At 48.7% G+C, this 23,674-nt stretch overlaps 1 protein-coding gene across 1 annotated transcript in view; it reads right to left on the bottom strand.

The window, feature by feature from the left end:
* Positions 1–21,776, bottom strand: part of CPAMD8 (C3 and PZP like alpha-2-macroglobulin domain containing 8) — a 62,936-nt gene extending 41,160 nt beyond the window's left edge. The window contains exons 1-19 of the mRNA XM_071578186.1: positions 21,628–21,776; positions 18,699–18,850; positions 17,507–17,529; positions 16,444–16,609; positions 15,518–15,570; positions 15,047–15,064; positions 13,581–13,635; positions 12,951–13,064; positions 12,608–12,692; positions 12,237–12,345; positions 11,133–11,360; positions 10,816–10,986; positions 10,305–10,433; positions 8,060–8,249; positions 6,636–6,808; positions 5,646–5,795; positions 5,354–5,515; positions 4,127–4,269; positions 3,186–3,248 (exon numbers count right to left, since the gene is read on the bottom strand). Of these exons, the coding sequence (XP_071434287.1) occupies positions 3,186–3,248; positions 4,127–4,269; positions 5,354–5,515; positions 5,646–5,795; positions 6,636–6,808; positions 8,060–8,249; positions 10,305–10,433; positions 10,816–10,986; positions 11,133–11,360; positions 12,237–12,345; positions 12,608–12,692; positions 12,951–13,064; positions 13,581–13,635; positions 15,047–15,064; positions 15,518–15,570; positions 16,444–16,609; positions 17,507–17,529; positions 18,699–18,850; positions 21,628–21,701 (2,258 nt within the window). The 5' untranslated portion in view covers positions 21,702–21,776. The remainder of the gene's footprint in view (positions 1–3,185; positions 3,249–4,126; positions 4,270–5,353; positions 5,516–5,645; positions 5,796–6,635; positions 6,809–8,059; positions 8,250–10,304; positions 10,434–10,815; positions 10,987–11,132; positions 11,361–12,236; positions 12,346–12,607; positions 12,693–12,950; positions 13,065–13,580; positions 13,636–15,046; positions 15,065–15,517; positions 15,571–16,443; positions 16,610–17,506; positions 17,530–18,698; positions 18,851–21,627) is intronic.
* Positions 21,777–23,674: the final 1,898 nt, after the last annotated feature.

Below are 23,674 nucleotides of genomic sequence, written 5' to 3' on the forward strand. Positions count from 1 at the left end.
GGCGAAATAAAGTTTATAAGGAGCAGAGCAGTGAGTTGTTGGTTCTGCAAAGCACAGTCTAACAAATGAACTTGTACTAGATGAAAGACTTCATTTGCAGCCTCATTATAAGGTGACTTTTCTTAGAGGCAAATGTCTATACTAAGTCCAAAAAAAAAACCTCCAAAAATCACAAAACCCAAAAAGAAAAGAAATAATCCCAGTCTGAGGTCCTGGATAAAAGCAGTTCAATGACAACTCATTTAACAGCTGGTGAAATAAGAGGGGGTTTTGTTGGGACCCACTGTCCCTGTCTCCATTTCCACACTGCAGGCTCTGCCTGAGCACAAGGGCAAATGAGACATTTTCTAGACTCCAAGTCCAGCAATTGTTTGTTTTGACTCAGAAACACTTTGGTTTGTTGGGTTTTGAAATGCCTGACTTAGAAAACTTCCAAACCCATCATTTTCTTCCAATGAGGAGTGAAAGTAATAATTAAAAACCAAATCTCTGAGTATTCAGCTTTCCTGTGCACACCCTAAGAGGGTGATATAAACCTGGTGTCCTCCTCCATGCGTTGTAGTAACAGGAATTCAGCTTTGTTCTGAACACCTCACTATTTCCCTCCTGCAAAGCAGCTTTGGAACAGAAACCTTTCTCCAACACAAGAACAAAAACTGTTTGATGGCTCAGCTGGCAGCACCATGGGGCAGTTTGAGTGAACCCCAAGGTGGCTTCCTCTCAGGTTCTTCACTATTCCCCAGAGCCTGACACACATGCTGGGAGCTCTGGGAGCTCTTGAGGGCAGGGAAAATGAAAAAGGAAGATGTTCAGAACAAGCCTTGAGAGCCCATAGCACGACATGGTCCCTGGGGGTCCCTTCCAACTTGGAATATTCCATGGAACTCTCCCTGTGAAACTGTGCCCTGCAGAGCTGCCCCAATCATGCCCAGGCCACCCCCAAGAGGGTTGTTCACTGCAGGCACTCCTGGAGCCCCTTTCATAGAATCATAGAATGAACTGGGTTGGAAGAGACCTCTGAGATCATCAAGTCCAACCCTTGGTCCAACTCCAATCCCTTTACCAGATCATGGCACTCAGTGCCACGGCCAATCTTAGTTTAAAAACCTCCAGGGATGGGGAATCCACCCCCTCTCTGGGCAGCCCATTCCAATGCCTGAGCACTCTCTCTGCAAAGAATTTTTTTCTGATATCCAAGTTAAATTTCCCCTGGTAGAGTTTCAGCCCCTCTCGTCCTACTGTTGGTTGCCTGAGAGAAGAGACCAACCCACACCTGGCTACAACGTCCTTTCAGGGAGTTACAGACAGTGATAAGGTCTCCCCTGAGCCTCCTCCTCTAAACACCCCCAGCTCCCTCAGCCTCTCCCCACAGCACTTGTGCTCCAGTCCCTTCTCCAGCCTCGTTGCTCTTCTCTGGCCCCGCTCCAGCACCTCAGTCTTTTTCCTGAACTGAGGGGCCCAGAACTGAACACAACACTCAAGGTGTGGCCTCACCAGTGCTGAGTACAGGGGAAAGGTCACTGCCCTGGGCCTGCTGGCCACGCTAGTTTTGATACAGGACAGGATCCCATTGGCTTTGCTCCCCTGGCAATGTCCCAAGAGCTGGAGCTGCTGGCACTGCCAGGAGCACACCAGGTACATCTCTGCACTTATGTCACAGCAGGGAAAGGTTTGGTGAGACCTGGAGGTCCTTGTGGCTTTTGAGGGCCATGCCAAGTACAGACAGCTCCAAGCAGTGCCCAGTTTGTGGCTCCTCAGCTCAAACTCCACAGGGAAGAGCCTGGAAATGCACTTGGCTTTGCAGCACCAAGTTATCCCAGATTAGAAAATGGGTTGGGCTGAGGTTGAAAGGGACCTCAAAGCCCATCCAGTGCCACCCCCTGCCATGGGCAGGGACACCTCCCACCAGCCCAGGTTGCTCCAAGCCCTGTCCAGCCTGGCCTTGGACACTCCCAGGGATGGGGCAGCCACAGCTGCTCTGCCCAACCTGTGCCAATACCACCTTTACAGTAAAGAATTTCCTCCTGTTATCTCATCCAAACCTACTTAAAAGTCAAGATTATTTTAACTTTCTTTAAGCAGACTCTTTCTTAACATTTGAGGTGCTCATTCCACTTCAGTCCTGCAGCTGCACCTGCCCCCACCCCCAGCCCTGAAGGGTGTCCTGGCTCCAGCACTGGCAGAATTCCAGCCTATTTAACCAGACAATTTGTTGCAGCTGATGTTCTTTCCACTGGGATTTCAGCCCATAACCAGCATTAACATTATTTTCACACATGAGGGCACTTACTCTTCTGGGCAGGGGGCCAAAGTACACACTCATTTCCAGCCATTAGACCCTCCAGCCAAGCTCCAGGAATTTTTAGAATTGGTTTGGGAAGTTGACATTAGGCTTTTGTTTCTTTTTTTCTTATTTTTTTTTGTTTTGAGGATTGTATTTTATAATTACAAATGGTAGAAGAGAAAAAAATATTAAAAAATTCTTCCTATTCAAGAGAGTGGAAATTAAGGAATAGTCAACTCAGTTGTTTCTAATGAAATGAAGTGGAGAAAATGCAATCTGCAACTTTTTATTCCACACTCTCCCCCACTTATAATTAACTGCCCCAATTTGCTGAGGCCCAGAGGGGCACTCCTGGAATCCTTTGTGTGCTCCCACAAAGCATGTTTCATGCTCAATTGAGCAGATTTGAATACACTTGCTCCAAGTTGCTGTCAAATCTCATTTACAATCAGTTCTTGGGAATGAAGTTCACTTGCAAACCTGGGGAAGCCTTTTAATAATTGCTTCGAATTCTCCTCCATGAGCTGCTGGGCGAGAGGTTGGTCACCTATTTATTAATTCTTTCAGTTCCAGCTGTACCCAGAAGAAACCACGATGTATAAGGAGGTAAACTGAGATTTGGGGAGATGTTTTTGCAGGAGATGACAGGGAGAGAAGGGATCTGTGGAATTAAAAAGCAATCCCTAGAGAGCCCATGGAGACCCAACCTGAAGCAGGTGGACACCCTTCAGAACCAGATGAAATGTTACAAAGATTATTCACTAAAGTGGTAATGAAGAAAAACAACAATGACAAAATATCAGAAAAGGCCAGTGTGACACCAGAAGGTTTCACTGAGCTTTTTTCCTGTAGTTGAGGAGGATACACCTCTCTGGATTTAATTAAGATTCCCTGTCCATACCTGACATTGAGGCAGTGCCAAATCCATGTCTCAGGAAAGAACGTTCTTTTTCTCTTCTCTGCTCTGCAGGAACAAGAAATAAGTCCTTGAAAGTGAATTCTTTTAATAAGAGAGTTTTAACTGATAAATCAGAGTTCTCACCCAACTGCAGCTCTCAGGACCAAACCTGGCTCAGTTCAGGCTCATCAAAAGTGAGCTGATGATCCCCCACAACACAAGTTAATGGTCCTTCCAAACAACCCACACACACTCTGCACACACAAATAATAAGGTAAAAGACTAGAACAAATAAGATAAAGTTTAAAATTAGCAGAAAGAATACAATCTCATTTTATGATGCAAATTCTTTTACCAAATGAGATGAGACTCCCCAGGATGTGCCAGGCCATGGCAGCAGTTCCTGCAGGCTCTGCTCTCTGTCCTCCCCATTTCTGCCCTTGGAATATCTCTAATATTTTAATAATTCAGTTTTCCCACACTTATGGTGCTTCATTAACATTTTGTTAATTAACCCCCCAAACTGAGAGAGGCCCCCAGGAGGCTCATGATGCCACAGGAAGGCTCATCCTCAGGTGCAGAATCACTCACTGCAGCTTAGGATTTATTCTTCATTTTATTGATTTTGACCCCCAGATGAATGGCCAAAATAACAAACAATGAGTGACTCTGAAACCACCTCAAATACTGAGAAACAGCCACCCATTCACAGAAAACTGACATATGGAAGAGAGACAAATGATCATTTGGAAGAATATTTTGCAGAATTAAATGAAATTTAACAAAGTAATGTCAGTTATTTTGTGAAGTCTGTCAAGATATCAGAAGAGTTTCCCCACACTGCCTTTAAACCTGGGGGCACAGAGGTGGAAAGCAGCTGAGAATATAGAAATAAAACCAGCTCAGAGTATCACAGACAATTTATATTACAAAAAAAGTGTTACCTTGGTGCTATTTTGGACTGCATTGTGGCCACCAAGGTGCCAGTGTGTGGCTGGAAGGCTGGCACAGCCTCATCTGTGTACATCCCTCCATTCTGCCTGTGGTTCAGGCTGACCATGTCAGTCATTACCACCAAGCCAGTCTCCTAGAATGGGCAAATGAAGGCCACAGAACAAAAACCAGCAAGGAAAAAAAATACAGAAATTAAAAGGGTTAAATGTGCACAGGTAAAAACTTCTCTCAATAGAATCCATCTACCCTATTCCAAAATTTGTGGGGTAAATCTCAATTGAAATGTGAGGATTTTTAAAAAATTTATATAAAAGTGAAGATTCTTGGCAGAGGTTTTATGAGAAAGCTCTTGTCTACTTAAATGCATTTAATTCAGTATCTGACATAGTGGACACATATGAATGCCAGGCAGCTACAGGTGAAAAACCCTCTGACCCAGTTCAGCAGGTGGGATCAGTTTATCCCTGTGTGGGCCACCAAGACTGGCCAGAATCAAACCACATTTCTCCAGTGTTTTTGCTGGAATGGTGCACCCTGTTCTCAAAAATCACTTTGCAGCCCTGGAGCTTTGATGTGGGTGCAATACTGGGCTATGGGGCTGAAAATCACCCTGTGGGGCTGAATCATAAAATCATAGAATCAGTTGGGTTGGAAGAGACTCCAAGATCATCAAGTCCAACCCTTGATCCAGCCCCACTGTGATTATCAGATCATGGCACTTAGTGCCACATCCAGTCTCATCTGAAACACTTCCAGGGATGGGGAATCCACCCCCTCCCTGGGCAGCCCATTCTAATGCCTGACCACTCTCTCTGAAAAGAATTTCTTTCTGATATCAAACCTAAACCTCCCTTAATAGAGCTTGAGCTGTGCCCCCTTGTCCTATTGCTGAGTGCCTGGGAGAAGAGACCAACCCCCACCTGGCCAGAACTTCCCTTCAGGGAGTTCTAGACAGTGATGAGGTCACTTCTGAGCCTTCTCTTCTCCAGGCTAAACACCCCCAGCTCCCTCAGCCTCTCCCCAAAGCACTTGTGCTCCAGTCCCTTCTCCAGCCTCGTTGCTCTTCTCTGGACCCACTCCAGCCCCTCAATATCTTTCCTGAACTGAGGGGATATCACCCTATGGGGCTGCAAATCCCCCTGTGGGGCTGCAAATCCCCCTGTAGACACAAAAGCCAAAGGACCACCCCCCAGGGAAGGGAAGCTCAGTGTTCCTACTGTAAAGGCAAAGCGAGCGTCCTTGGTGATGTCCCAGTGCCAGGGGAAGACGGAGGATCTGCGGCGCCTGCGGGAGGACATGCCCGGCCACCAGAAGTGTCCTTCCTCCTTTGGAGCTCCAAAGGCATCAGATACATCATACTCTGCAAGCTCTTGAAAAACCTGCAGGGAAAGGAAGGGCAGAGCCTGCTGTGCTTGAGTACAGAGCTGTGCCTGGGTACAGAGGTGGGCACACAAGGAGGATGAGGATGGCAGTGCTGGCACAGAGTCATTGGGGCTGGAGCTGCCCTACCTGGCTGGCTGTCAGCTGGAAGCCTGTCTTCAGCAGGTACACACTCTTATCCACGGTGGCAATGCAGACACAGCTTGACTTGGCAGCTCTGACCTTGATGTTCACAACATCACCAGGTCTGGTTTCGTTTGCTGAGAGTGTCACTGCAACCTGGGAATGAACATCACATCCAGTTATCTCAGGGAGTGTCCCAGTTCAGCAGGTGGGACCAGTTTGTATCTGTGTAGGTGTGACCAAAGCTGTGCATTCTAAACCCTCTGGGCCATTTCCCAGGAACTGTTCCAATGGCCCATTGGCAGCAGCTGCCCAGAGCACACCTGAGCCCTCAGACTGGGAGCTGGCTGGGAAAGAAGCCTGGCAGAGGAGCTGGGAGAACTGCCCTTCAGGGAGTCCTTGGCACCTTCACACCCACCTGAGGGCTCAGCTCTGCTCATGGGCCAGCAAGGATTCCAAAATCCCCCTTGACTCCCAGAGTCAGATCCCCCAGTGTGGAACTCCCTGCCCTGGGGGAGGGACTGGGGGCTCCCACCTGCACCTGAGGGGAGAGAATCTTGGGGTTTGGGGACTTCTGGGACCACTTGTGGGATCCAGAGGAGGAGCAGAACCTTGACAGAAGGAGACCACCACTCTCCACCAGACTGTGGCATCATCTGCACCAACAGGTTTGTCCCTTCCTTTTACTTTGGACTCGGAGGACCCACGTGGGGCTCAGCACAGGGGCGAAGAAACCCCATTGTGTTTGTGCCCCAGGGGAGTGGGTTATACTGCTGGGTTTTGAGAGGCAAAACTAGTTTCTTTTTGTGCCACTGCATTTATTGTAATATTGTTATTAAATTGTAACTCTGATTTATAATCTCTTTCGTGTTGGGTTTGTTTCTCCTGCCGTTTACCTTTAAACCAGCACAACATTAAATCCAGTTGTCTCAGGGGGTAAAATGACAGGGAATAAGGAGCCCCCAGCCCTGCTTTCCCCTGGACCCAGTGCTGTACCTGGTTCTCCAGGGAGGAGCTCACAGTGAACTGCAGGCTGTCCGTGACGCCCTCGCCGTTGTCCCGCACGTAGAACACGAGGAGCCGCCCCCAGGGAGCCATGGAGTGCAGGACAGGGAAGCGCAGGGTGGTCACACACACCTCAACCTCGGCTGCAGGGGCACTGTTGGGGGCTGCAACAGCACAGACAGGGTTGGATTCAACAGAATCACCCCCCTCCTGCCCCACCCCACTGCTCAGAGGCACAGTCACTATCCAGGGCTTGTATTCTCCCCTTGGACACTTCCTGGAACTTGGAATCTTTTCGCTTTATCTACCCTTTGGGAAAGTTGATGGGCGATGAGCACACTTAACATGATGAACAACATGGAGAAGGTGGATAGGGAGCAACTACTCAGTGTTTTTCCAGCCATAAAGTCAAGTAAATACAAGATTAAGTTATCAAGCCATTGAAAATAACCAAGAAAGGGCATCCATTGCTGCAGAAGTGCTGAGAGAAAAGACACAAATGGGGTTGGGAAAGGATTGTGCAGTTTATAGAGCACAGAATCACTGCAGCAGCTGAACAGAATCCCACAATGGTTTGGGTTACAAGGGACCTTTAAGGATCATCTAATTCCAACCCCCTGTGGACAAGGATGTTTTTCACCAGCTCAGGTTGTCCAAAGTCCCATCTAACCTCATTTGAACACTTGCAAAGACAGAGCAACCACAACACCTTCAGGCAGCTGTAAATGCAGCAGCTCAGAACAAACCTCCACAGCAGGAAGTCACCACAAATTCCCAAACTCTACCAGAAGCTGGGTGGGGACACCAAGGGAAGCTCCTTTTATTCCTTCCCTGACTCCTAAAATGGTTACCACTGCAGGAATGTTACTAGGACAGACTTTTTCTTTGGATGCTGTATGCATCTTCCCTATCCCTCCACTTTTTATCCCAAATAAAAAGTAATTCCCCAGGTTGGCACCTTTCTGTTATTGCTTGCACAAAGTGGGAGTCCACACTTCCTTTAGCCCATGACAACTGCATGATCTCCTCCTTTGCCCCACGACAACGGCATCATCTCTTCCTTTGCCACCAGTCCATCTCATGTCCTCTTCTCAGTTCAAGCTCAATCAGCTTGAGCTGACACAGCCCCCCCATGCACTTCCCTGATATTCTGCTCAGCCCAGGCCAAGCACAGATCAGAGCTCTCCTAACAGACAAAGACTGCAGAAAACCCTCCAAGGGTTATCCCTCTTGGGGAATTTTTTTTCCATATGACTGTGGGTGCAATGGATGTCACTATTTTCCTTGGACAGAATCATCTACATCCTTTAAGGAGCATCAAATTGAAAAAAAAAAAAGAGGATACTTAGTTTTGTGGAAAGGAGGTGTTTCCCTGAACACAGGGGTGGTGAGGTTGCATTTCTGCTGCTGGCTACCTGCTCCTGGGAGGTGAGTGACACCAGTGTCCTTGTCAGAGGCAGAGGTGGCCCTTCTGCTCCTCTGCTGGGTGACATTGCTGGGCTGGAGTCCCGAGAGGACAATGTTGCCTCGCGATGCCACTTCATAGTGCAGAGTGAAGTTGCAGGGACATGTGGACTTCACTGCCATCCAGGCCTCCTCTCCCACCTACACCCAGAGGCAGAAAAGCAGAAGATCTGCTCTGTTACAAAGCACACTATGGGTTTATAAAGCACAGAAAGCCCTTTGGGTTTTGGGCCACAGGGGGTGCCCCCTCTCCTGCCAAATGTAAGCACTGAGAGGGGTGACATGAGCACTGCTGGGCCATGAAAAGGGGCCTGTGCTCAGCTCTGCACTCCCTGCAAATCCACAGGGGAGAGAGCTGGGGGGTGTATGCATTAATAAAGCAACGAAGGAATCTCTGGAATCCTGGAAGTTAAGCCTTTTGGCACAGAGCAGCTGTCAGAATTGGTTGAGTTTTAGACACCCCTTCAGTAGTCCAGCCCCCCAAAAAAAGAAAGAGATGGGTTGGGGGTGGGAAGAGATGTGTGTTTGATACTCTTTGCAGTTTAACTGTGATTACACACAGGGATTACATTCATGTGGCAAACACTAATTCAAACAGAACCAACACGGCATGAAATTACCGGGAACAGATCCGAGGGAAAACGCTTTCCAGTTACACAAGTCTTGATAATAATTTCTAAGTCTGGCACTCAGAGAGGTGTCAAACACACAAATGAATGAGAAGGAGCTTTCTTCTCAGCCTGGGCAAGCTCATCTGATACCCGCAAAAGGCTCCAGAGCAGCACTCTGGGCACTGAAGCCAGAGAGGCTCAGTAAGTGCTGAATATCCTGAAGGAAAAATCCCCCGAATACCAACAATCCCAACAGGACAAACCCCAGGCATGGGATTAGCACCAGGTCATGTCTGGCTGAGGGATAATTCCTCTTTCCTGGGAACTCCAACTTCTTGCTTCTGGCACCTGAGGAGTCCAGTAGGATTTCTGCAGCTCCTGCCATTGAAATCAGGGCAATTCCCAACTAAAACTGCTCAGGTTGGAGGTTGAATCCCAAAGAAATCTTTGGAAAAACCTCTCTTTCTTCAGCACCAAATGTTCTCCTTCCAGAATATGCCCAGAAGGGCAGAACTTGCCTGCAAGGAGCTGTCAAAGGTTCAACACAGAATGCCCCAGAGTCCAAGTGGCACCTTGTGACATGAAATATTTGAAGTATTAAGAATTTCCCAGTGCAAATGATGAAACAATTCATTAAAAAATGCACTTAATTGGAACATCAATAAGACCTGGCAATGCAGGGAAACAGTTCCCACATCAGCTGGTCATCCAACTCTCAGCTTTCCCACAGAAGAATTAGTTCTAATCAGGTTATAATAAAAACAGTGTGTTCAGATTAGCAGTGCATAATCCCCTTTCCATACCTCAGGAAACTTGTAAAAGATTAATTAGCCATTAAACTTCCATGAAATGCAATGATAAAAAAAAGCTCTTATTTGGATACAAAGAGTCTGAAACCAACCAGATAACAGAAATCAAAGTGTGTGTAGAGCCAAAACACACTTTTCTTTCCCTACAAAGCAGACCCTCAGAACACCTTCCCGGGCAAGAAGAAACCCCAAACAACTCTCAGAAAACAATGTGCTACAGGAACGAAGGTTAAATCAGACCTTTCCTCTAGGAGAGAAATCACAACGACTTTTATAGGGCAGGATCACATTTTTAGAGAGGCTCCCCCAAAAACTACAAAAGAAGACAAGGCAACTGTGTTCATAGTTCAGTAACTGGAAGGATAAACAGATCCAGTTGAGATTTAAACTGGAAGTTCTAGTAAGGCTACACAGCCTTAATTAATGAAGCCACTCCCACTGCACCAATTCCAGTCATTTCCAGCAGACAAGCCCTGTCTGGCTGTCACTGGAGGTGCCTAAAACTTACACTGAAATGTGAAAACCCTCCTCCTTGTCCCCACAACACTCAGGAGAAGGAGGTGCTGCTCAGAGCCCTGTGCTCAAGCCCTTTGCTCAGCACTGTGTGGAACCCCCAGTGAACTCTCTGGTGGCTCAAGTGAAGCTCCTTCACCCTCTGCAGTGCAAACAGAAACAGTTTGTGATCCCAGAAACCCATAAAAATATTTAATTAGAACTTAAATACTTTTAGCCAAGAAATGCAGCAGTGGCCATGATGGAATATAAAGCAAATATACCAGGAAAGGTTTATCTGGTGCCTGGAGCTGGATGTGACACTTGCTGGGCGAGTACCAGCTGCTGATGGACAAGTAGTTGGGCAGATATTGATCCCCAGAGGGTTTCCCGTCAATTGCTGTCACTTTGGTCTTAAAAAAAAAAAAAAGAAGTTACATGTGAGTGTTAGGCATAGAAATCCTGATTTGTGCTCTTCTAAGCTGTATCCCTTTCTCCCATTTTATACTTTCCAGCTGTTCCTTTCTTGCCATCTTTACATAGCAACAGCACTCCTCAAATATTGGCCTTTTCCTGCCATGTCATGCTGTGTTTGGAGGAGCATCTTCTCATCATGGTTATCAAGTTCAGTTCTATTGGCAGCAGAAAACAAAGCAAGTGGTTGCTGAGTTCAAATCCAGGAGTTGAAGCTAAAAAGGCACCAATTTCCTGTTTGCAACACTGATTTATAAAGTGCAGGTTTGACAGGATTAGCTACATTAAAGCCTGCTAATCCTATAAAGAGCTTTGACCCACCTCCAGCCAGACATATTGGGCAGCTGTGGGGATGGAGGGGATTTCAAACTCCACCAGCCCATTCCTGGACACCAGTTCACTTGTGTAAACGTTGTCCTTGGGTGTGAGCTCAGCCTTAATCCGGATGGTCACTCTGTCAGCTGGACTTCCATCAGGGTAAGTGACTTCTACCTGCAGGGGGACATTTATACAGCAACAGGGTTTACATTCCCAGCAATCCAGGCAATGACAGCTGGGAAAACGACACCAGAACATGGTGTAACACCCCGGGATCACATCAGTACAACCTTAAATGAGGTGGCTCTGCTTTAACTCACCTTCCCTTTGTAGGGCAGGCCAGGTTTGAACTGCTTCCTGGTGTCCTTGGAGTACTTGATATCAATCAGCTGCTTCTGGACAGGTGTGGAGTCATCAAAGGTGACCTGTTTGCTCCCATCAGAGCTCACCACCGTGGCCCAGATGTTGACTGTGCCTCGGAAGTGCTCGGGCACATCAGAGGGCATCATGTCCCTCACACAGACGTTGAAAGCAGCAGAGCCATCAATCTGCAGAGAGGGGTGGGGAGGAAAGTGTGAGTTTGGGAAGGAAGGAAGGAAGGGAGGAAGGGAGGAAGGGAGGAAGGGAGGAAGGGAGGGAGGGAAGGAAGGGAGGGAGGGAGGGAGGGAGGGAGGGAGGGAGGGAGGGAGGGAAGGAGGGAGGGAGGGAGGGAGGGAGGGAGGGAGGGAAGGAGGGAGGGAGGGAGGGAGGGAGGGAGGGAGGGAGGGAGGGAGGGAGGGAGGGAGGGAGGGAGGGAAGGAGGGAAGGAAGGAGGGAAGGAGGGGGGAGGGAAGGGGGGAAGGAAGGGGGGAAGGAAGGGGGGAAGGAAGGGGGGAAGGAAGGGGGGAAGGAGGGAGGGAGGGAGGGAAGGAGGGAGGGAAGGAGGGAGGGAAGGAGGGAGGGAGGGAGGGAAGGGGGGAAGGAAGGGGGGGAGGAAGGGGGGGAGGAAGGGGGGGAGGAAGGGGGGGAGGAAGGGGGGGAGGAAGGGGGGGAGGAAGGGAGGGAGGAAGGGAGGGAGGAAGGGAGGGAGGAAGGAAGGAAGGAAGGAAGGGAGGAAGGGAGGGGAAAGGAAGGAAGGAAGGGGAAAGGAAGGAAGAAAGGGGAAAGGAAGTTTCATCTTCCACCCTTAACCCTTGTCTGGTTCTGTCACAGTCCCTCAGTCTCCTGTTGTCCTCAGCCCCACATGCTCTAAAAACAATACTATGCCAATCAATTCTCATCCCTCCAAATCACAAACAGACCATGCCAAAAATGAGTAACACTTTAAATTATTCTGGACCTAACTACTGCATTTACTCCTTTGTTTTCTGATCTCCAAGAAAAGCAGAGCTGTGGGATTAAAGGAAAAGAACAGGGATCACAGGTGAGTCCATGGTCTGCCTCACCTGGGTGGTCTTGAGGACGGGGTGTCCCACTTCATGCCTGTAATACCCCACACCATTTATGGTCATATTGACAATTAACTTCCCTGTCACTGGTTTTCCAAATGTGTATCTGAAATGCAAAGAAGATAATTAATAACTTCCATCTTTTTTCCTGGTTACATGAAGGAAATCACCTGCACATGTGGAAAACAGAAAAAAATATCACAGAAGGTTTTCCTGCTTGTTTTTACCATTTTATGAAGGCTCTTAACACGAGAAAGCTTCTGATGATGATCAGAAATCACTTGAAAAGTCAGCAGCAGGTGGGATCCGAGCTCCAGGGGGTGCATTACAATCCACAGTGATGAAACTGGATTTAGGACAGTTCCTACCTGGCATGGACAGTTCCTTTCTCACACAGCGACAGGTCCCGAATGTAGCGAGGAGGCTCAATGAGCAGCTCAAACTTGGGTAGTACTGCAAGGACAGAGACACAGCAGAGTCTTGGCCAGGAGAACTCCCAGGGACATCCCACACAGCTCTGAGCACAGCCCTGCTTGTGCTACAAACCAAGACCTGAGTGGCAAGGTGACCTTAGCAAAAGTCCCAGTCTCACCTGTCCCCATCCCACAGCTCTGAAGAGCTTTTCCTCATGACATCTGAAGTGTTCCCTCCAGAGAAAACATCTCACAGGGTTCTGTTCTCCCCAAAGCACTTGGGTTCCAGCCAACTCACCATATTTCTGAACCTCAAAAGATTTGTTGTAGGTGTGGCCCTGCATTTCAGCAAAGATGAGCCATTCCCCAAACACAGGCTGGTCAGACAGAGGGAAGGTCATGTTGACAATACCTGAGGAAGGTATCATAGAATGGATTGGGTTGGAAAAGACCTTCGAGATCATCAAGTCCAACCCTTGGTCCAACTCCAGTCCCTTTACCAGATTATGGCACTCAGTGCCACGGCCAAGCTCAGTTTAAAAACCTCCAGGGATGGGGAATCCATCCCCTCTCTGGGCAGCCCATTCCAATCCCTGAGCACTCACTGTGGAAAGAATTTTTCTCCGATCTCCAACTTCAATTTCCCCTGGCAGAGCCTGAGCCCGTGCCCCCTTGTCCTATTGCTGAGTGCCTGGGAGAAGAGACCAACCCCCACCTGGCCAGAACTTCCCTTCAGGTAGTTCCAGACAGTGCTGAGGTCACCTCTGAGCCTCCTCTTCTCCAGGCTAAACATCCCCAGCTCCCTCAGCCTCTCCCCACAGCACTTGTGCTCCAGTTCCTGTGTCACTCCTCAGACATTGCAAAGACTTATTGAACACAGTGGAGGCAGAAGCAAAGGGAAATAAGGAGAAAAAGTGATCAAACTCACCACAACAGAATGGTTTCAAGTTGCTCCACTCGATCATACGAGACCCCCGAGGGTCCTGCAGGTGATGGAGAAACAGAAACATCATGTGAGGATGAGCATCACCAACACATGGAGCTCAGTGTACAAAGAGGGAGCCTCATTTTGTGTCAGACACACCTCACCACCAGCCCAAATGGAACTAACACATGTCAGAATTGTTCTGGAGGCCCTTCACCAGGGGGACCTGCTTTCTGAATTATCTAAGAGGACTGTAACCAAGGCACAAGTACTGTCAGGCAGCAGATCCTCCACCTGCTTTAAGGCACCTCCTGGATCAGAGAATCATAGAATCAGTTGTGTTGGAAGAGACCTTTGAGATCATCAAGTCCAACCCTTGGTCCAATCCCACTGTGGTTACCAGATCATGGCACTCAGTGCCACGGCCAATCTCAGGTTAAAAACCTCCAGGGATGGGGAATCCACCCCCTCTCTGGGCAGCCCATTCCAATCCCTGAGCACTCTCTCTGCACAGAAGTTTTTTCTGATCTCCAACTTAAATTTCCCCTGGCAGAGCTTCAGCCCATGCCCTCTTGTTCTGGTGTTGGTTGTCTGAGAGAAGAGACCAACCCCCACCTGGCCAGAACTTCCCTTCAGGCAGTTCCAGACTGTGCTGAGGTCACCTCTGAGTCTCCTCTTCTCCAGGCTGAACACCCCCAGCTCCCTCACCCTCTCCCCACAGCACTTGTGCTTCAGTCCCTTCTCCAGCCTCGTTGCTCTTCTCTGGCCCCGCTCCAGCCCCTCAACCTCTTTCCTGAACTGAGGGGCCCAGAACTGAACACAACACTCAAGGTGTGGCCTCACCAACAGATGAACTGACCTCTGGAGACACTTTCTCTCTGTTCCTAAAGGGAGCTGTGTGACCAGCAAGACAAAGTCATATGAAATGAATCCCACTGGTTTTGCCAGCATTAAACCTGTGCTGAATACAAACAATTATTCTGCTTGCTGACAGCTAAACTATGGTCAAAAAAAAAATCAAAAATAAGACTAGACACGGAAGGAACCTCTCGTTCACCTCATAAGGAAGGAGACAGGAGCACCCTTTCCTTGCCATAAATTTCTGCTGCCCAATGTCACAGTGTTTGGGTGCAGAGATGAGAATGGCCCAGCTCTACTAGCCATGTGAAGGACAGGAGTGGGTCTGAAGGGAAAAACTGAGTGGGACTGTTCCACTTGGAGCACCAGGGAATCTACAGTTCCTCTCAGGCTGAAAAATGGGGATGGGTTTCTACGACTGAAGGAGAAAACAAGGATATTTATTGGTGACAACAAAACAGCGAGACACAAACACCAGTTAAAGGCATAGGGATAGGATCATTGCACAGGTCATGTTTGGGAATGGACCTGTGAAGGTTCAGAACCTCTCCAGGCACATAGGCCTTGGTGCCTCTGCAAGACACGTGTGAGAGGGGCAGGCAGGTACTCACCACCACATGAGCTTCAATCTGCAAGAAAAAATAATAAAAGGCTTTAGGAAACAAAGCCATTTTCTGCTTTTTGTGATGAACAGCTGAGCTGACACAAACAGGTGTGATACACAAAGTGACAGAGTTTGAACATCTTTTCTAAGAGTAGCCTGAGAAACACAAATTTCACCCACACATCCAACTGGAACAGTAATGCTTTGTTTATCTGTGACTACCCAAATAAGGTACAAGTCTGAAAAGTTTGCATATTTGCACCCTGTTTTCCAACCCTCCAAAAGCCTGTATTGTCCTCCAATAGGAATGTGAGCAAGTGAAAAAAAACTAAATTGCAAATGCAGTAAGCTGTCACAAAATAAGTCTAAATAGGTTAAAAAAGCCAATGATATTTCTGCATAGATGTACATTAGAATAAAACATAGGCTACCAAGTATTATGTCATACTTTACAGTGTGAAAGAAAAGTTTTCTTTACCCTGTCATTGACTGGCCTCAAGTCAGAAGTCACCATGAAGAGGTTTATCAATACTAAAAAAGGAAAAGAGGACACTTGTTACTCAACAGAACAGCTCATCCTACAAACTACCCTTGGAGAAAGTTTGGCTTGAAAGCAGCCCTGGCACCTGGTGTGTTCATAGAATCAAAGAATCAGTTGGGTTGGAAGAGACCTCTGAGATCATCAAGTCCAACCCTCAATCCAACCCCACTGTGATCACCAGATCATGGCACTCAGTGCCACTTCCAGTCTCATGTTAAAAACCTCCAGGGATGGAGAATCCACCCCCTCTCTGGGCAGCCCATTCCAATGCCTGAGCACTCCCTCTGGAAAGAATTTCTTCCTGATACCCAGCCTAAACCTCCCCTGGCAGAGCTTCAGCCCCTCTTGTTCTGGTGTTGGTTGTCTGAGAGAAGAGACCAACCCCCACCTGGCCAGAACTTCCCTTCAGGCAGTTCCAGACAGTGCTGAGGTCACCTCTGAGCCTCCTCTTCTCCAGGCTAAACACCCCCAGCTCCCTCAGCCTCTCCCCACAGCACTTGTGCTCCAGTCCCTTCTCCAGCCTCGTTGCTCTTCTCTGGCCCCACTCCAGCCCCTCAATATCTTTCCTGAACTGAGGGGCCCAGAACTGAACACAACACTCAAGGTGTGGCCTCCCCAAGGCAGAGTCCAGGGGAAGGGTCACTGCCCTGGTCCTGCTGCCACACTGTTCCTGATCCAGGCCAGGATCCCCTTGGCCTTCTTGGCCACCTGGGCACACTGTTGGCTCATGTTGAGCTTCCTGTCAATCAGTCCCCCCAGGTCCCTCTGTCTGGCTGCTCTCCAGCCACTGCCCAGCCTGGAGCGCTGCAGGGGGTTGGTGTGGCCAAAGGGCAGGCCCCAGTGTTCTCCAGGGGGCACTTTACCTTTCTGCTTGGGTTTGTAGACAGGTTTGTCAGTCTGGATGAACACGGAGGAGCCTTTGCTGTCGATGGTGACAGTGGTGGAGTTATGGAAGATGTACCCATCCCCTGCCAGGTTCCTGTTGCCCCAGACCTTGAGATGTGCCTGTCCACGGAGCCCTGGGGGCACCTGCAGACAGAGCAGGAGGTGAGGAAAGCACAGGAAAAGCCTCTGAGGCTTTGGGGAATGTCAGTGACCCAGAAGTGAGCAGCATTTCAGTGTGACTGTGTTAGCAGCAAAACAAAGTAAGGACATACAGGATCTTCCACAACACACAGACCTCAAAGGAGGCAAAGTCATGCTAAAAACAGTGGGAAATTCTCTTCTGCCCTTTATCACTTAAGAAAAGCAATATTTGGTCTGTCATCTACAGGTGTATCCTCCACTACCGGTGTGCTCTAGGGGTAAATCAACCCTCCTGTGGAACACACAGCTCTTCCAACAGAGGAGAAAACCCAACAACCAACATAAAAATGGCCCCAAAACAAAAAATGCTTGCTTGCTCATTTTCAACCTGTTACTCAGAGAAATAAAAACCTTTTTAAACCACCTCAGATTAAAAATGACAAGGCAAAGAACCTGATAATATAATTCCAGAGGCAGGTCACAAGTTAATATTTTGTTCCTCCACCCCCGTTTACACCTCAGAGATGACACGTCCGCAGCAAGTCCTAAGTTGGGAGCCAACACTTTTAAAGGCTTATTCTTCAGTCCAGCTCAATTTTGCCAACATTTGAAGTAACAACCCCCATCACTTACTCAGCGTTCTGTGCTGCCATTCTTACCAAACAGCCCAAACACAGAACTTTATGCTGAGCCACTGATTTTCTTCAGTCTAAGGGCCTGACAGGTGAGCTGTGATGGGTCAAGATTTGTTCTTTCTACTCTTCCTCTTGTAAAGTTCTTTCCTCCTCAGTGTGTGCACCAGAATTTTTCCCTCAGCTGCTCAGGCAGCAACAGTTGACATGGCTGAAGAAAAATCCCTCCTGCTTTCACCAGAAACATCTTAAAATAACTGACACTCACCTTCAGTTTGATTGTTCCTTTATCTAAAATGAGAGAGAGAGGGGAAGTTATTCTCAAGATAAGGAACATTTGCAGCTGAGCAGAAGGAGAGCCCACACCACAGAGCTGCCACCTGACAGCCCTCACTGTGACTTCACTGCAGGAAATAATCAGCAGGACCCAGCAAAGTTCTCCAAAACCAACTTGCTCCACATTTATTTACAATTTTTGCCCAAAGTAAACTGCAAAGTGCTCTGTGGTTCCAGAGCACCTCCAAGGCTGAGGGTTCAGCACTGGGCAGCCTCTGTCTGCAGAAGTATTTTGCTGTTAAAAGCAACCTGTCCTCTTTTGGGACTTGAATAATTCTCCAAACAAACCCTGGCAGGATCTATTTTGACTGCTGGGTACAGCCATAGCTAAGAGTTGTCCTGAGCACGTGCTGCCCACGTGTGTCACATCATTCCCTTTGAATGACCCCACAATTGTCAGCCAACATCAAACACAGCAAGGGGAGGACACAACCAGGGACAATCTGCTCCAGGAAAGGGAAGAGCTTTTATAGAACTCCCAGTTTTAACACACAGAAGGGTGAAAACATGCTGGTTAAAGAGCCTGATTGCCTGAGCCAGCTCCCACCTCCCCAGCAGAGCTGCTGCAATTCCACTAGTGCAAAGTCACTCAGTGCTAAGTTGGATGGAATCACAACACTCAGTCTTTTCTCACAGGACAGAGATTTTGTCTTGGGTTTTAAAGACTTATCCAACTGCACAAATATTAGCACCTCTCTCAGCAAGGCTCGGACCTGAAAATTGGGAGATTGTATTCCCAGTACTCATTTCTGAATAAGGGAAGAAAATTATGATCATAATGAAGCAGATTTCATATTTTTCTTTAAAATAAACTTATCCCATTCCTTATACAGCTCCCCAGTGGCAAATATTCAGACTTCAAAAGGAATGACATTCCCTCTAAAACCCTTGAATATCAACATCTCTGTATGCCTTGGTGTTCCAAAATTATTGGCCTGTTTGTTATCCCATACATCAAACCCCCATTAACGCAGTCAGCTGAGGTGATGTAGCAGTAGCCAATTAATTAGATATTAGTTTGGCTCCAGTTCCATTATCACTAAAGCAATTAGGAGACACTGCTGTGCTCCCACAGCACCTCAGCCAAGGAGCTGGTTCTCAGGTTCAGGATCACAGGAGCTCACCCAGGACTGTTCCGTGGCTTCGGGACATGGTTTCTCCCTTGACCACCAGCTGGATCTGCACTGTTGTCTCCTTGGCAGAGTTGAAGATGGTCACACTCACAGCCTCCTCCACCCCAGGGCGGAACACAGAAGGTGCAGTGATCAAATAACCCCTGAGGAGCAAAATTGGAGGTGGGAGGTCAAGACACAGCAGTGAGAGTGTCTGTCATCTCCTGTGAGCCACTTCATGTAGAGCAAAAGGAAAAGAATTAACTACTTTGTGCCATATTTGCTCCTGTGTGGTGACATTTGTGGCCACCTGTATTTAATATGTATAAATGACCACAGGATGCACGTAGAAACAAACAGAGCCCAAGTGCTTACAAACCCTTAGGATTTAAAGAAACCCAGTAACAGCAATGTTTATTGCATATATATAAAATAAATACATTCGTTCCTATGTAACAAACTAAAGATACAATGAGCTAATTATATTATAAATGACATGTAACAAACTGAACATGCAATCAGCTAATCCTAAAAATCTGAAGTTCAGGAAGGAATAAGGAGGTCCCTGAACCTCTGGTAGAGTTGTGCAGCTAATGCTTTGTTTTCAAACAGTTTTGATACTTTTAACATTTTTGCCTCAACTATTTTTCAAGGCATCCTTTTCACAGCTCAGCTTCACATACAAGAAGAGAAGGAGCTCCCAGAGCTGGGACTCAGCACTTCCTAAACCTCAGAGTCACACATGTGTAACACACCTGAACTTCCAGTTTGTACAGAAGCAGCCCAGAAACTACAGCTACAAAGTTGGGCTCAAATTTCCACTTTTTTTATTCAAATACTTACACCCTGCAAGTTTAAAAACGTGGCAAAAAGGCCCTGTCTTAGCAGGAACACACGGAGTTTCAAAGCCACCCCAGGCGACCTCCCATAGATGCTGCAACCCGAGTGTTTCTGAATGGAATCTGTGCCACTCCCCTGCCAGTGGCACCGGGCCATGAACTTGTCAACTGAAAGCATTACAGGGTCTGAGCACTTTGATGCATTGGGCTGGAAGCAACATATTTATATTCCCTTCATGACACACCTTTCTGGGTTTTTTTTTTCTATTCAAAAGGATTTTTTTAACACGAGGCAATTCCTCAGATGCCTCTCTGAACCCCAGTTTCTCAGCCCATGCCTTTCTGCAGTCCCACGAGCCAGGTTGCTTTAGCTCATGATTAATTATCACTCTGGGATGAGGATGATGGTGTTTTACAGCCCCCAAGTCGTCTTTTATCAAATTCCAAGCCCATGTTTCTCTCTCAGCAGGCCTCATTGCCATGGAGACCCCATTACCCCCAAAGGAAGTTCAGAAGTTTGTGGCATTCGAGTTAAATTGCAGGGGTACTCACAGATTCAAAACCTTCTGGCTGCCAGGTTTGAAAATTCATCAGAGTGGTAATAAATAACAATAAAAATTTACTACTGAGCCTGCAAATTCTTGCTAAGGAAGAGATAGCTGATCTACTTGCAGAGGGAGAGAGTACCAGCTGCACTGAGGATGAAATGATGGGATTTAAAGTGTCCCAGAATCCCAGCCCTGCAGTGCCATATGTGAACCACATGCACTCACATTGTTTGAGCCACTGCAGCTCTTTCTCAAGTATCAGTCCCTCCATACAAGCACTTAAATCACTTTAAAAGTGGCATTTGAATATTAAATATTGACAATCAAAGAGTTAACTTGACAGTGACTGGGCAGATCCTTTAAGCACATTTGACTAACAGCTCTGTCAGGTTACATCAAAACTTGGCAGGACGTGAAGTATTTTCTAGTAAGTAAGTGAAAAGTTCTTCATGGCACTCAGTTAATGCAGCTATTCACGATGCTGACGGGCTATAATAAACTAGGGATAAAGGACAAAGCAAACCTTAATCAAAATTAACCTAAACTCACTGGAAGGAGCTGTAGATTCAATTTCTAAAAGCCAGAGAACTTTCCCCGCAGTTTCTGCCCGGCTGATCTTCCGCACAGAATCTTCACACGCCCCCCGGGAGCGCCCAACATTTACCTCCAACCACCCCCAGCCCAACACCCCGGATTCCTCAAATAATTGCTCGCAGATAAAAGCCTTGCAGCCGCTCGCCGGAGCAGCTGGAGGCAGGTATTTCTTCTTTTTTTTCCCCTCCCTTTCCCTTCCCTGTGCAGTTTTACACCGGCGAGTACAAACCTGCCGCGGGGTGGCCGAGTTCGGCTCCGGCCGCTGCGGGGGGACCGGGCGGACTTTGTGTGCAGCCCCCCGAGAGCAGAGCCCGGCCCGGGGGTGCTGCCCCGGGCTCCTGCCGGTACTCACTGCCGGTCCGACCTGGGGATGATCCCCAAGGTCCTCCCGGTCCTCACTGCCGGCCCGACCCGGGGATGCCCCCGGAGCTTCTCCCGGTCCGACCTGGGGGTGCTGCCCCGGGCTCCTGCCGGTCCGGCCCGGGGATGCTCCCGGAGCTCCTCCCGGTACTCACTGCCAGTCCGACCCGGGGATGATCCCCAAGGTCCTCCCGGTACTCACTGCTGGTTCGACCCAGGGATGTTCCCCAAGTTCCTGCCGGTACTTACTGCCGGTCCAGCCCCGGAATGCTCCCGGAGCTCCTCCCAGTCCGGCCCGGGGATGCTCCCCGAGCTCCTGCCGGTAATCACTGCCGGTCCAGCCCGGGGATGCTGCCCCGGACTTCTCCCGGTACTCACTACCGGTCCGGCCCAGCGATGCTCCCCAAGTTTCTGCCGGTATTTACTGCCAGTCCGGCCCGGGGATGCTCCCCGAGCTCCCTCCGGTATTTACTGCCGGTCCGGCCCGGGGATGCTCCCCGAGCTCCCTCCGGTATTTACTGCCGGTCCGGCCCGGGGATGCTCCCCGAGCTCCTCCCGGTCCGGCCCGGGGATGCTCCCCGGGCTCCTGCCGGTACTTACTGCCGGTCGCGGGGCTGCGCAGCGCTCAGGCTGCCGAGGGCGAGGAGCAGCGCGCAGGGGCCGCAGCGGGACATGGTACGGCGATCGCGGCTCGGCGCGGGCAGCAGGAGCCTTTTGTTCGCGGCGACCGCAGCCCGAGCCTCGGCCGCCCGCGCTCGGCTCGGCTCGGCTCGGCTAAGCTCAGCTCGGCTCGACTCAGTGCAGCTCCCGGTGCCTCTGGCGGCCGCCCCCGCCGCGTCTCCGCCCCCGGGCCGCCCCCTCCTGGCCCCAGTGTCCGCTCGGCTCCGGCCTCGGCTCTTTGTCTGCGGCTCCCCGCCCGCTCCGGGCAGCGGGGCCAGCCCCGCCCGGCCCAGGTGCGCTCCGGCCCGGCCCCGGCTGGGCTCGGACAGGGCTGTCCGCGCTGTCCCAGAGCTGCTGCCCACCCCGAACTGCCCCTGGACACCCACCCGAGCCTTTCTCCCGAGTCCCTGAGGTCCACAGATGCCAAAGCCGAGGTTCCTGAAGGTCCCGGGGTGCGGCGCCCCGGGCACAGTCGAGGGAACAGTCCCCGCACTGATCACAGCCAGAGAACACTTTCCCAACACAACCAACACGCAGGGCCGGCAGCGCTGCTGCCCCATCCTCTCCAGCCCCAGGCCCCAATCTATCCATCTCCATCCCTCTGTCCCAGCCAGCGCTCGCAGGGGCTCGGGACAGGAGAGGGAGCTCTCCTTGCACCGGCCTGAGGAGCTGTAGCCTCAGGGCAGAGCTCACAAACCGGGGAAAAAGCAAACCCAAAGCAAGAGCAGAGATTCCAGGTGACAGAACAAACGCCATCTCACAGCGATGGAATAAATGCTGCCAATGGAGACTGAGGAATGATTTCTGCAATCCCTGAGTGAGACAACCCAGGCATGCCAGGATGCCAGAGATCCTCAGCAGAGCAGAATTCTGGCCACAGCAATAAATGAAAACCCTCAGTGTAGGGAGATTGTTTCCCCCAACATTTCCCCCCCACGTGCTACATACCTGGCTTAACGTAAAGTACTAAAAAAGAGAAAAAAATATTTTTTTTCTTCTGGGTTAGCTTCAATATTTGAACCTCAGTTTCATTTCTTCTAACAATTACTGGTATGGACTCCAGCATTTTATTTAGCAAAAATACAGGTTTGTATCCAAAAGTCAGCCCAATAATTTTACAAGTCCCTTCCTTCTGGGTTCTGACAAGAAAAAGAGCAAGTTGCTAAAGCTGCTGTTATTTTTCTCCCTCTTGAAGTAATTTCAGCCACCACATATTTCGTTCCTAGCTACCACATTTTCTGTAAGTCAATCCATTCCCTAAAAGCAGAAAGTCATCAAAAGGAACAAGGATTCCCTGACAACTTCAGCAACAGGACTCAGAGGTTGATCAGTCCTTAACCAGGAGAGAAATAAATGGTGCCTAAATTTTTATCTTATTTGAAACTTACAGTCATTTTAATGTCTTTCCTTTAAAAGGAAGTCATTAACTCAGTAGATTTTTCCCAAATTCATTAATGGATAACACTACTAGATGTGGCTACATGTTCCTACTTAAATCTATCCTAAACTAGCCTTATTTTTGTGGAGAGGCAGAACAAATCTAGAAAAAGAAAGAAAAAAACATCATGACAAATTAGCCAGGATTAGAGTCTAGAACCACAGGAATCACTTCCCAAGGAAATGAAAAGGAACTTATTAGAAAGTACATTAAAGGTGAGGATGTTTTGGGTTTGGGGTTTTTTTTGAGACAAATTGAAACACAAATGGCTCATTACAGATTCATGCTTGAGATCTCAGGGTATCTATGAAAAAAGTCATCACAAAACACCCATCCTGTCACCCACATTTTATCTTTGAGAGAGCTCTGGGTAAGGAGTTGGAAGAAGCAACAGGATTCAGCAATGAACTGATGAATGCAGCAAAGTGCAGCTCTAAAATGGAGCTCCATCATCTTCACAGTAAGGCACAAAAATGAGTATTTCTACACTTCAAAAATCGTGTTTAGAAATTATCCTTATGTGGAGTAGAGCATTTTGAATCATTACCT

Source organism: Pithys albifrons, chromosome 27 (assembly GCF_047495875.1).
Source record: "Pithys albifrons albifrons isolate INPA30051 chromosome 27, PitAlb_v1, whole genome shotgun sequence".
Lineage (NCBI taxonomy): Eukaryota > Metazoa > Chordata > Aves > Passeriformes > Thamnophilidae > Pithys > Pithys albifrons.